At 36.7% G+C, this 14,556-nt stretch overlaps 1 protein-coding gene across 8 annotated transcripts in view; it reads right to left on the bottom strand.

Moving 5' to 3' along the window:
• Nucleotides 1–13,887, bottom strand: part of sptbn4b (spectrin, beta, non-erythrocytic 4b) — an 83,860-nt gene extending 69,973 nt beyond the window's left edge. For 2 of the 8 annotated variants that reach the window (XR_014090426.1, XM_081614228.1), the window contains exons 1-2: nt 13,531–13,887; nt 155–312 (exon numbers count right to left, since the gene is read on the bottom strand). Coding sequence is in view for 7 of the 8 variants with exons in the window: in XM_081614228.1 (XP_081470354.1) it covers nt 155–299 (145 nt within the window). In the remaining variant the exon portion in view is untranslated. The remainder of the gene's footprint in view (nt 1–154; nt 313–13,530) is intronic. The other 6 variants (XM_081614226.1, XM_081614227.1, XM_081614223.1 and 3 more) reach the window with 4 other exon arrangements.
• Between the last annotated feature and the right edge of the window lie 669 nt (nt 13,888–14,556).

Genomic DNA, 14,556 nt, shown 5'->3' with positions numbered 1-14,556 from the left:
CTGTTTTAAACCAAATGATACATAAATCCATGTCTGTCTGTATTTTACTTATAATAATTTGGTTTTGATCAGATATTTAAAGAATCAGAATTATCCGACCAGACATTTTCTGATGCATGTGTACGGACGGTGAGGGGTGTGTTTGACCTCTGACCTGCCAGAGCCTTGATGCGGGAGCACTCGAACAGTTTGGCGCTGGTGCACTCGGTCTCCCAGAACCCGGAGCCGATTGGTCGGTTGTTGTTGTTGAGCTGGCGCTGGGCTTCTGCATTGTCCAGATCCGGAGAGGCATTAGCCATCGCGCACGACGCCCTGCGGGACACCGAGGGTCAGAGTCAGCATCACAGGCCACAACCACACAAATACACTGCATCACTCAAAGAAAACAGATTCGGTAACACTTTGTTTGAAGGTGGGTGAATAAGGCTGTCATGACACTGTCATAAACATGTCATAACACCTGACAGGAACATGAATAAGCCTTCATGAGTATTTATGACTGTTGTCATGAAGCGTCATTTGGTAAATTGTGACACTTTTAATACAAAGTTGACATTATTCAAAATGTTTTTGTTATGACAACTTGACATTAACCAATAAATCATCACTGTTTAAACTTTACCTTTAATAACATAAAGTTACAATTTTTTAAGTGCAATCAGTAATACTTTTAGAACAAATTTTTATCAGTAATGATTTATTGGTTAATGTCAACTTTGTATTAAAAGTGTCATAATTTCCGAATGACGCTTTATGACAACAGTCATTAATATTCATGAAGGCTTATTCATGTTTATGACATGTTATGACATGTTTATGACAGCCTTATTCATCCCCCTTCAAATAAAGTGTTACCACATATTTTAAAGAGCATTTATGAACTTTAATTATTTACTTCAGATGTTCCAGAAATACAGGAGACTCTTTTCTAATTTTCATGACTTTTTTCATAATATTAATTTATTATTGTATTATTTTGACTTCATTAATGTATGATTTTATCGCATAACTTATATTTTTTTAGCTTGTGCCTAGTACTGATCATAGTTTTCTAATATTTACCATCATATTTTAATTAGAATACCAGTATTTGCACATAATGTTATGTTTTTATCTGGCTGATGACATTATTTTCACAAATTACATCAAATATGAGGATCAGCTGCTTCAGGACTTGTTACCTTTTTTACTGTCACTTGAGTCAAAATATGCAGAAGCAATTTTACTTTTACTTTAGTACAACAATGTTTAGAGATGTGAAAGGAGACACGGACTCTCCGTTTCCTCAGGTAAGAAGCTGTTAATATCAAACAACTTCGGATTTAACCTCAACCAGATAAAAAAAATATGAAAAATACACAGAAACATTCACTAAAATTCACAGTTTAAAAATGAGCCAACAATCCTACAACAATCCTAATATAAATGGTGATTCTTGTCCATTAAGATGGGAGAGTTTCTAAATGTAAGCATCAAAGAGCGCAGCTTCGCTAAAAATAAAATCTCTCTGATGTTTGTTAAAAACATGCTGCGTCCTCTGACAGCTAAAAACAGAGCGATGAAAATAACTTCAACAAAAAACAAATGTTCATCAGTCTCCATGCAGTCATGGAGAAATTCAGAGCTAAACTCTGAATTTTAAATAACAGGACCGGATGAGCCCAAACATTTCCCACCGGGAAGGAAATCGCTGTCATTTTGACTGAATTTAAAAAAGTAAACCATTTATATTATATTATGATAATATGGTATGATAAACCATTTAATCATATTCAATTTGTATTTGGTTTAATTAATATTAAACAATTAACAGTAACTACAGTCAGAACCAGGCTCTGAAAGATAAGCAACAAAATGAAACAATTTCACTTAAATTACAAATGATTGATGTTATTTTTTTTTACTTTTTTCTCCATTGTTTACATCTGTAAACTGGAAACAATTAATAAATACAGATACTTTGTGATATAAATCACTTTTTTAAAGTAACTGGTGTCGTAAAATGGAAATGTTTCCCAAAAGCAGTGTGTACCTATTAATGCTGCCACGCATTCACAGCCATATAGTTACGTTAAAAAGAATAAATATTTTTTTAATCATTTTTATTATTATCAAAATAGTACCAAAACATATCATGATAAACATGTCGCCCAAATCTATTTTTCAGTAACATGAGTATATTTAATTTATTCTATCTTAAAATCTGAGATTGGTTGGGTTGCTAGGTAACGGGTGGAACTCTGCTGGGGTTGCTAGGTAACGGGTGGAACTCTGCTGGGGTTGCTAGGTAACGGGTGGAACTCTGCTGGGGTTGCTGGGTAACGAGTGGAGCTCTGCTGGGGTTGCTAGGTAACAGGTGGAACTCTGCTGGGGTTGCTAGGTAACGGGTGGAGCTCTGCTGGGGTTGCTAGGTAACGGGTGGAGCTCTGCTGGGGTTGCTAGGTAACGGGTGGAACTCTGCTGGGGTTGCTAGGTAACGGATGGAACTCTGCTGGGGTTGCTGGGTAACGGGTGGAACTCTGCTGGGGTTGCTGGGTAACAGGGAAGTGCCTACTGATTACTTTGCATTGGTTTTGAAATAGCTCATTTTCCAGACAATAAATCTTTAACTTATTGCCAAAATAGGGCTGGTTGTTATTTTTAAGCAGTAAAAACTTTAATAGAAGAACAAAATCATGGACAATGTGAATTATACTTAATATTTCTCCTTTAAGTGAATGGCTGTTGGTCGTTCTTTAAAAATCCTGTACCTGTGCATCTTTATTGATGATGGGTCCCATAAGTGTGATGGGAGCGTTATTAAATTTTAATACATTTTTGGAGATAAAAAAAACTAGAGTCTCTGTTTGTTCTTTGAGGTTAGCAGGACTGAAAAACATGCTGCTTCTTCCACCGGGGGGAACGTGTGTTTTATGCATGATGGGGCCCACTGGGAATTAAATCCTATATTTTTTACCAATTCCTGTCACATGCAGGCCAAATGGGGGGAGGGATGGATTATTTTAAATTAAATATTGAACACATATCACCTTCTGACCTGCTACATCCTCATTTATATCAAAACTTTCACAAGACGTGAAAATTACAAGTATAACAGCTTTTCTGATGTTGAAGCATGTTTTATAGAAAGTAAAGGTTTATTAATACAAGAAGGTCTTTCCTGGTTATGCTTCTTGCAGCAAAAGAAGGATAACATCGTTAAAAGCTCAGTGGACAAGCTGAATTTTATGACAGCATGTTACGGCCAATGTACTTAGAAAAAAGGAGTGAATTTATGACCAAAACTAGGTATTTTTGAGTTTGAAAAGTTAAAAATTTGCACAAAAAAAGTTTTAAATTTTTTTTGATTAATCTCGGAAAATTTCTAGAAAACAAACTTAGAAATCTTTGAGTTTGAAAAGTTGCAAATTTAATAGAAAAAAGTTTTAAATTTCCAAGTTTTTCCTGGAAAATTTCTTTTATTGACGTTTTACACTCTGAAACTTTTCTTGGTTTTCTCCAGAAATTTTCTGAGATTCATCTCCAAATTTTGAAGTTTCAAAACTCAAACATTTCTACTTCTGAAACCCTGAAATCTCCACGTTTTTTTTTACAGAAAATGTCTGAGATTAATCTCAGAATTTCAGACTTTTTTCGAGCAAATATTTTGACTTTTTAATCTCAGATATTTCCAAGAATTGTGTTTAGCTTAATGTCCTTTTTGTTTTTTGATTTTCTTGTGGAAATTTACTCCCTTTTTTGTTGTTTTTTGTCAACAATGATCCCAATACGTTGCCATAGTATTTAACCCATTTTGTGACAAAACAGAAAACACCCATAAATTTGATGCCTCATTTCACAGTTTCATGAGTTTCTTGGTCATCTTCCCTTTTTTGCAGCATCTTCAGAGCAAAACAATAAATAACAGCCTGATGTTCGCTGCCCTGGAAGCAGGAAAGCGACCCGGTGGCCAGTAAGGAAATGTCAGCATGGTGGGTGAGTTGTGGGGAGGCGGGGCTGTGGAGCACTTAGCCGTCTTCCCCGGGGAGAAAAACAGCGAAGCATTACGGAGCTTTCTATCTGATGATCAGGCAGACGAGGGACTGCAGTAACTAAGGCCAGTGAAAGAGAACACCAGCAGAAATAAGCTGCAAACTGGAGCTAATAAATGTGATGAAAAGCAGCAGCACAGATACGCTGTTTTTAAAAATACAAAACAGCACAAACTGTTTCAAGAGTACAGTGCGTTTTTACGTCTGGAAGAACTTTTTTTTTTACTTAATTTGTTCTTTTTTAATTTGCTTAATTGCCTATTTTAATGGATTTTGTGATTCTTTTTATTTACTCTGTCAAATGTGTTTGAATTAACTGAATTTTTATTGTTTTTTTTAATATGGCATTTAACAATAATTATCTTATTTTACTGAGTTTTAATTCTATATTTCTAGCCTCTGCTATCATTTAAAAGTACGTAAAAAAATTTAATTAAAATGAGTTACAATAACATCTAATTTCCCTTCTTAGCTCAATAAAGTATTTATGAACTGAACTTTATCTTTGAACTTATGGATGCAAATAATTACGTCGATTTTAACATGTTAAAATGTTGAACAGTATTAATTTCTTATAGCCGTTTATTTTTTTACACACAAAAATCCCAGGCAGGAACCTTTGTGTTGTGTTTCCGGTACGCACACAAATCAGACGCACAAGCACATCTGAAACAGGCACTTCTCTTAGCCGACGCATTTATTTCTCATTATATATGTTAACGTTTCATCGCTCAGCTCTACTTGAACTAGGACATCAGTCAAGTCACAACTAAATTAAATTCTCCCATGTTTTTGTGGAACCGGTAATTCAGTGCAAAACAAAAGCCTAAAGGCCAAAACGAAGGAGAACAGAGTTATTTCTGGCCGGGACATTTCATGCTTCACAGGAACTAAAGTCCTAATAAGTCTCTCCCTCTGCAGCTCAACACCTCCATGTTTCTCTGACACCACAGAAGAAGAAGAAGCTTCTGACCAGAATCTGTGTCAAGCTGCAGAATGATGTCATTCAATTTGTTACAGGCCTTGATTCTGCTGAACAAAAGCATCACTTCAGGGGTCAAGAGGTCATGATCGGGCAGGAAGCTTAGAGTAAAATTTGGCTTCTGAACCTCATGTTTGACACGTGTGGTGTAAAAGGTTTCTAAATCAGTCCTCCATGCATGTTTCTCTGCTTAATGTGATTCATATTGGCATTTATTTTTAGAATTACATTATCTTTTGGTTTTTATGTGGTGAGAAAAGAGAGAAACAAGGATGTTCAGACGGTGCATCAACTCCTGCCTGAGGCTGAATGATTCTTGCACAGCTGAGTCCAATAATTAAAGGGGATAACACACACACACACACACACACAGGAGAAGTCCCTCTAGCTCTGAGTGATTGATGGACATCTGGTGGAGGAGGTTTAGTGAAAAACAAGGCATAACAAACTGAGGGTGTCCACAATAACACATGGGATGTTTAATTTCTGCACAGAAATTCCTCATAATGTGACAGAAAATCCCTTAAAAACCAACAAAGTGGCTCAGTGGTAGATCAGGTGTGTTTTATGGACAGGCTGCATGTCTGCCCTTCCCCCCGTCGAGCTGCTAATGAGTAAAGGCCACTAGAGCCACAAAACACTTAAAACAACCCGAGACACAAAAGTGACTGAAACCCAAAGTCTTTCTCTAGATGTCAATAATAGAAAATAATTCAACCTCAAACTTTAATCAGATCAATAAAAACATGAACAAAGTCCGTCTTTAAATCAGCTTTAAAGGTGGTGAGTTGGTTAGAAATACTTATTTTTCACATTTATAGCAGAGAGAAGAGACTGATTTAACTGCAGTTTTTATTACCAAATTTCACAAACTATTCAGTTTTTGCAAAGCATTTTTAAAGTATAAAATAAAGTTTATATAAACCACATATGCTTTGCTTTTCTTAAGCAAAAAGTAGATAAATACAAACTAAAAAAAATATTAAATAAAAACTTTAAAAAATTGTGCCAATATATTTTCTGAATATGATTAAAAGAAATTACAGAATTATTTATGAAACGCAGGTAATATTTCTCATGTCTTTTTTCAACAGAGAAAAAAGACATAGTAGTTAGGAGTAGTTAGCTTAGATGCTAAGCTATGGGTGTTGTTTACAAAGAACAGTAACAATTTAGGTTATTTAGCCTCTCATGAAAAAAATGGAAAGTAAATTTTTCAGTAATTTTGACATTTTATTCATTAATAAGTGTAACACTTTGAATCTAAATATTTAATTAGCAAGATAAATGTGTAATTCCAACCACATATTTATTTAGCAAGCTAAATATGTAGTTCCAGACTAAATACTTAGCTTTTAAAATAAATATTTACCTAAAAAGAAAAATATTTAGTTGTGGACTAATTTAGCTTGCTAAACTTGCTAATATTTCTTACCAATATTATTAGCAAGCAATAAAACTTACTATTAATATTAGTTATCTTGCTAATATTAGCTAGCAAGCTAACTATTATTAGCTTGTGAATGTTATATTAGCTTGCTAATATTAGTTAGCAAGCAATATTTATAATATAATATTTGTTTAAGCAACATTTTCTTAAACAAATATTGCTAGCCAATGCTTAGTTAGCAAGAAATTTATCTTGCTAACTAATTAGCTAGTAAGCTAAAGTTTCAATGTGCTAATATTTAGCTCCAACACAGATTATGTCCAATTAAAAAAAATTAACACCCTGACAAATATATTTTCTCTTGTACAATTTTGCTCCAATTAAAAGCTGTACCTTTCAACAATCTTCATTTTATTTTTACTGCAATAAAAATAAATATTTAGCCAAACATTAAGTGTGCAGGAACTCTAACAGATAAAAACCATTTATTTTCATTTTTTAGCCAAAATATATGGAAAAATGAAATAATTTATATCTCTTTACTCCTAGATTAAATATCTCAACTTAAAGTAGAACAAGTCAGAAGACACATTATTTGTGTTAACTGCTGATAGTTGCAGCCCTAAATACAATTTCAGCACAAAAATGTTGGAAAGCAGGTATTTATTTCTAATCCAGCGGATTCTGTGAGACTGTTTTGCTGAAAGCCTCTGAAGTGCAATCACCCAAACCCACTGGAACCGCTGTGGGGGAAAACAAAGTGCTCATTCTGAGTAAACAATGTTTCTCTTACGATGCCGTCCTACAAACCAGAGGGAGCTTAAAGATGGCGGCCACCTGGAGAAAGAGGTGAAATCCAACCTGACATTTCTACTTCTGTTCATTTTTTATTGTTTACATCCAGATCTTCTCCTGTGACATTTTATGGGATCTGTGTAGAAGGAGGTTGATTTTGTGTTTGGTTATCCATTTCTGTGTTGAGTCGGTAAATATTAAGGAATTATTTATTTAACTCAAGCTCCTAATCATGAAGAGAAACTACTTGTAAGTTAGGTTTGTCTTATTTTAAGTGTACTAAGATATTTGCACTAAAAACTGAACTACAATAGTTGGTAAGATTTGGTGTTTTTGAAGTGAACTTGTTCCCCTCCTCGCCTGGGAGATAGGGGGCGCTGCAGAAAGGACCACTGCAAGGAACAACACAAAAACCTCAGAAGAAGACACTGAGCGCAACATCCTTTGTCACAAAATGTAAATAAAACTGGAGTGACGTCAGATTTTAGTGGTTATAGAGGATTTCTCTTTTGTCTTTGGTAAAAAACCAACAAGTAATTTCTCCTGCTAGCGCTAAACTAGCATGTTTGTTTTGGTTGCATTTACCCAGAATGCCCTGCGTTGTAGTCTGCTTTTAGAGCAGTCTCCAGTCAAGCAGCACCAGCACCATAGTTCACGCTACAGAAGCTTTTTAATGCTTGAATAATTTATAAGTCAGAGGTAAATAGAAACAATTATTTAAAAACATCAATAAGAGATAAAAAAAATCTGACAAAACAACAAACCCTTGAGACTGGACCAAAACAACCACATGATGAAGATGAGCTTTACTATCACCTCGTCTGCTGATGCAGCCGGTGTTAGTAACCAAACTACGTCACATCATGATGAAACCCACAGTCACACACCTTTATTATCCGTCCTCTCGCTCCATCGCCACTGTCCTGCTCGCCTCGCCGTAAAAAGTTATTCTTTACAGCCAACCAGCCACCGCAGAGACAAACACTCGGATGCTTTCAGCTCATAAGACGCTGAAGCAGCTGGTGCCCTTGAAGCAAACTCTTTTGGTCACCAAATGCTGCAGTGGAACCGTCTAGCTGCCAAAATTTACTGTGCCCAGAGTTCACAGTCGCTGGTTTTCTGAGAGATTTATGGTGCGTTCCCACCAGCCCTGTTCAGTCCCATTTGATCCAGCTCCTGTTTGTCTACAGAGTCCAGTTTGTTTGTCTGATGGAGACCAAAAAGCAAAAACAAACCTCGGTCTGGGTTCGGTTAAAGCGAACTCTGGTTTGGATCAAATGCAAATGTGACCACCAGTCGGATTGGAGACCGCTCCAACAGCAGGAAGTGGAACACAGTGCAGGGCATTCTGGGTAAATACAACCAAAACAAACGCGTTAGCCTAGCGCCAGCAGGAGATATGGCTCATATACTTTAGCTAAAGACAAAAGAGAAATCCTACAACTGCTAAAATATGATGCCACTCCATTTTTGTTTACATTCGGTGAAGAAGGAAGTTGCGCTCAGTTTCTTCAGTGGTTCTTGGAGCAGCGCCCCCACAGGCGAGGAGGGGAACAGGTTTGACACAGTTCAGTGTGAAAGAGAACGACAGCAGCAAATGTTGCAACTTTGGTCCCAAATCGGACCAAGTCTACCAGACTATCAGGTGTGAAATCACCCTTAGGAGATCTGAGAACCCGTTTTTGCCATGCTGGTAACAATGGTGGCTAGAAACATTTTAAGTGTGAAGAGAATAAGCAAGGGTAGTTTTTCAAGTAAAGAACCTTCAAGTTTCTTAAATTTCTTAATGCATCGAACATGAATCTGGTTTTGCTGCACCTTTGGCTGCACTCTCAGGTGAACAAAAGCCAATAGTTAGCACTGCTAGCTAAAACGTTAGCTGCATTCACCCTAAAGCTCTAGTTCTGCTAACACACACTAGGAAAAGTGTGAACGTATAGAGGGGAAACAGAACTGCTGTGTAAATGAATACAAACGTCTACATGTGCATTTCTTAACTTCAACACCGATGTCAAACTTAATTCAGCTAAAAGTTTACAAAGACAGACAGATAAATATGTTTTCAATTAATTATCGTAATTAATTATTATAGATTAAATAAACTCAAAATGTTACAAAAGAGGTGCATAGTGTTTGTGAAAACATTTATTTAGGAGAAGCTAAGTATGCTAAACATTTTCAAAGTTAACAAACTTGGTCTATAGCCAAAGGAAAAAAAAAAAATCACACTGAAATACTTTAAAGAGGTATTAATACTTCTGCATCAGATGCTGATGTAAATGCATCTGCTGTTTAATGATAAACTGTTCAGATGTGAGACGGACCTTCTACAGCACCGAGGCTGACGGATTTGACCATCAGGTTTTATTTAGAGGTTAAATTTAGAGATACGCTGCAGGAGAGGAAGAAGGAGGGATGCAGACCTAATCAGCCGAGACAGAAAACACTTCAAGGGAGGCTGGGACAAAAACAGGGAGAGGAGAACAGAGATTACAAGAAATAAACTAACACGGAAAAGAGAGATTAAATAAAGAGAATTAGAAGAAAGAGAAGAAAAAGAGAGAAGCATTTCACCAGGATGAACAGAGTAAAGAAAGAGCGACAGCTGCCAGGTTTAATCAGTCACAGAATCTGATTTATGTCTGTAAGGTCCAACAGAAACGAGCCACCATTGTTTCCATCAATAAGTATTCATACAGTTCAGTCTAAGTCAAATTTTAAGTTAAAAAAGTTCACTAATCTCAAGAGAACTGCAGGATCAAATTCAGGAACATATGAGCAGCGTTTTCAGTACAAATGTTGGAAAATGTATCAATATTTCACTGATATTGTTTTGGTGAATAAAATTTTAAAAAAGCGCTCCACCATCATCCTCCAAGAAGACAGGAAGACTACTTCCTGTCTTCTTCTTCTTTGTGGTTTCTGCCAGTCCTGTTGTTGACCATGTGACTCTTGTGATGTGAAAAAAATGGTTTTTATTTCAGTTTGGCGAAATAAACTAATTTCAATATAAGCAACAAAAAAAACCTCCTCATACTACTGTCAAAACTTTTATTAACAGTTGAGAGTTTTTTAAAATCGTTTTTCAAAATGTTAAATTGCACAATTATATGGCCAATGGAAACGCAGCTAATGAGGAAAAGAAAAACTAAACACAATTTCACAATTGAGATGTTTCCATTAAATAAAAAATGCAATTTTTTCACATGTAAATGAGTTCGTTCACATGATAAGTTATTGAAAACATGCCATTTCCTGTTTTCTTCTTTGTGGTTTCCGCCAGTAGTAACATCCTGTTGTTGACCATGTGACACAAATGATGCGGAAAAAAAAGTGTTTCCATTTCAGTTTGGTGAAATAAACTAATTTCACGACAGTAAAAAATTTTTCATTGAGAAACTAGTTTATTTTTTTTCTACTGGTATTCCTCTCCTGCATTGGCTGCTTCGCAACACCTCCATTTTCTTTGGAATATTTAAGGTATGGTCTACACTTAAGTTGAAACACAAGATGTGCAAAGTTTCAGTAGGTATGAATACTTTTGCAGGTCAGTTTATTTGTTAGTTTTCTGTCCCTCCAGTAATAAATCATGATAAAATCTTAGGATTGTTTCTATTCCATCCATCTTGAGTTTTTAGGGTCCGTTTAGTTTGAACTCTCATCATTTTTGGTGCCAATAACCTTAAAGGTCAAATTTAGCTACAGGATCGAAGCCTGAAGTTGGTTTAAAAACCAGCTCATTGTGGATAACATCAATACAAGAAGAAATACTGACACAGTGGTGAGGATGAGAATAATAATTTAAAATCCTTTTCCTGATCCGAACCCAAACAATCTTCCATCATCTTCCTAAAACAGCTGCAGCTTTCTGTCCGCTTCACAAACAAGCCCCAGATCCTTTTACTTTGACGCATTTTACCCACTGCACTGAGTCGCTTTCTCTCACTTCATCTCAGCAGAGTAAAAAGAAAAACAAACATCTGTAAACAAGAGCGGCAGAACACGCCCAGTTCTGACCCGGTGAGACAGATCAGTTTAATCCAATCAGTCACAAACATCACAGAGATGAATGAAAATTAAAATATCTGCATGTTGTTTGATTCTTGCAGAGATTTTCATTTTAAAGACTAAATATTTTTGGAGCCACATTTGTAAAATCAGGAAATTATTAAAACAGAACCAGTCTGGCAACATGAAGTAGGCTGAAAAGTGTCAAAAAGCAACGCATCTTGGCCCAAACTAAATAAATTAACAACAGGTCAAAAACAAATTCATTGACATCAACTGGTCTAATTTCATAGGGGAAATATTAATCAGAATTCACATTTTGCAAGTTTTTGTGCTTCCATTTGGGCTTCAACTGCTTCTAAAACCAGTCACCGAGCAACCCCAGCAGAACTCTACCCCGTTACCTAGCAACCAAATCTGAGCTCCAGCACGTTTGGTCAGCTGGTTAGCGCTGTATGCAGTGTACAATGGCATCTTATTTTTTCCCAGTTGAAAATTTAGTGGACTGTTTGACTGAGGCCAAAGTTGCAACATTTGTTACATTTTCAGCTGCTGTGGTTCACTTTCCCCTCCTCGCCTGTGGGGGCACCGCAACAAGAACCACTGAAGAAAATTACACAAAAACCTCTGAAGAAGACCCCGAGTTCAAATTCCTTCTTTACAAAATGTAAACAAAAATGGAGTAGCATCCGGTTTTAGCCGTTGTAGGATTTGTCTTTAGTCTTTGGCTAAAGACCACAAGTGATTTCTCCCGCTTGTGCTAAGCTAGCATGTTTGTTGTGGTTGTTTTTACCCAGAATGCCCTGCGCCATAGTCCGCTACCTGATTTTCTGGTCCACTTGTTCTTCACATATCCATTTTAACAATTACAATCAGGTAACTATGTTACTTCTATTTGCTGTAAGAAAGCTTCACGACTTAAAAAGAAATGTGACTTTTCAATTTGGTGCCTTAAAATTGGGCTGCTGCCTCTTTAAGAAGCTACTGCTCTTTCAGAAACCCTGCCTTCACAAACTTCAACCATCACAACAATGCTCCTCATTATGCCGTTAACAACCGTTTTTAGGAGCACTGGACTGAGAAGTGGTTGGTTTAAAAGGTCATCACTCCCAGTTCCTCCAGGTGTTTGCTAATTGCTGCTGCTGCTAGTCTGGAGGAGCGGGGATGGCGCACTCTTTGAGGCAGAAAGAGGAGCTTTGGGGAAGTGGGTTGAAAATTTAATGATTCCTCAAACATGCATGAAAGAATCAAAGCAACACTTCATGTCTGTTTTTGATGAAGGGATAACATTATACACTGCAAAAACACAAAATCTTACCAAGTTTTTTGTATATTTTCTAGTGCAAATGTCTTATTACACTTGAAATAAGACAAAAATAACTAACAAGTAGCTTTTCAGCTACATAGAGTTTCTTCTTGTAAGTCAATTATTCCTTAATATTGATTATTATAAGGGAATAATCTACTAATGGAACATGTAAGTACATGGAAGCTCCTTTCCTTCCTGAACAGTTACTTGTAAGTTAGTTTTATCTTTTTTCAAGTGTGCTAACATATTTGCGTTTCTTCAGAAATGTTGATAAATCTCAGAAATTTACTTGCGTATTTGCACTGTTCTGTGATATAATGCTAAAAAAAATTTGACTTTACATAATATTGACAGTTTAATTAGTTAGTTTAATTACTTTGCATTTTTGTAACAGTTTGTAATATTTTCTTTATAACAGTTAATTTGATAAAGTAATTTTAAATATATATAGTGTCTCCTGGTGAAAATTAGTTTCATGAACCACACAAAATCAGCGCATGGGTTGCAAACGGTCCCCTCACCACACCTTTGACACCCCTGCTGTTAACCGTTTTCTCTGTAAATGCGCTCACGCTGTTTATTGCCGAAAGACGACGTGCAATAGTTGATACCAAACTAATATAAAGTAACACACTGAGCACGACAGCAAGTTGAGGGCCTTAAAGAAGCCCAAAAAGATGCAGCAACACGACAAAACTCCACGAACTACGCCGCCATTCCGCTCTACAACCTCTTTCTATTCACAAATAAGACGATCAAAAACAGCCGGCCAACGCGTGTGAATTATTTCCACGCGTGGATCACGTAACACATGTGTGTGTGAACACGTCAAACAGCGCGTCCAATCCACCGGATCACTGCGGTAACCTGCACCCAAATGCAGGCCGGCTTCCCTGCAATAAAAAACACCCCGCACCTCGAGTCCTTCCTCTCACGCAAGGAATGACACAGTAAAAATAATAATTAAAATATATTTAACAAAAGAAAGCCACGCGGTGAAATGTTGGGGCCTTACCGTTAGATTCGCCCTCGGACTGCTGCTTGCTCGGGTTTGGATCGATAAGCGGAGCGGGGATGAATGCGGGAGGGGGGGAGGCTCCGTCTTCCCCTCTACCGCAGGAAACGCTTCATCGGGACAAACGCACGGAGCGTGCGGCGCGGGGACAATGCGGCCGCAGCAGCGGGAGACGCCGGCCGGGAGCTGCAGTCGGAGGAGAGCCGGTGGAGGGCGATGATGATATCCATAGAGGTCCTCCGCTTCCACCTGACACAGCCGCTCCGTCCTCCTCTTCCTCCTCCTCCTGCTCTCCGCCGGTGATGCTGGAGAGAAATAGCAGCATCAGTGCGGAGAGAGAGAGAGAATAGAACAATTATACCAGCAGCCACCAGGGGGCGCGCTTCACATGAAATCCTCTTTTTTTTTTCTTACACATATTGTCAGTTTGTATAGGGGTCTTAAAAATAGAAAACAAAATTGAGAAAATGACCGCCAAAAAAGATCACAATTTAAAAAAAGAACTCAAAGCGGAAAAATTTTCATTTTGAGAAATTCTATAATTAATCTCAGAAATATAGAGGAAAACAAGAAGGAAATTTCTGAATTTGAAGGTGAAAACTTGCTAGAAAATTTTTCAGAAATTTTGAGATTAATCTCAGAAATTTTCAAGAAAAAATGGGAAATTTCAGAGTTTCAAAAGTAAAAATTTGACTTCTGGTTTTCAACACATCCATTAAATATTTAGCTGCCAAGTTAAATATTTAGCATTTTAGCTAAATCTTTTGAAGCTACATGTTTATGAACTACTTAGCTGGTAAGAGGCTAAGAATTTAGTTTGGAGCTTAAAATTTGGCTTTAAAACTCAATATTTTGTTTGGAGACATGATTTAGCTTGTTATTTAAACATATAACTTTCTGGCTAAATATTACGTTTGTAGTTACATCTTCAATATAAATAATTATCTTGAAACTAACATTTACAAATTAATAATTAATACATTTAAAAAACAGACCTGCCAGATTCTCTAAATCTTAAACTTGACA

Source organism: Poecilia reticulata, chromosome 13 (genome assembly GCF_904066995.2).
Source record: "Poecilia reticulata chromosome 13, P_reticulata-male-v2, whole genome shotgun sequence".
In the NCBI taxonomy this organism is placed as follows: Eukaryota; Metazoa; Chordata; class Actinopteri; order Cyprinodontiformes; family Poeciliidae; genus Poecilia; species Poecilia reticulata.
The sequence above is the reverse complement of the archived record's forward strand: the minus strand, read 5'-3'. Positions and strand labels throughout refer to the sequence as shown.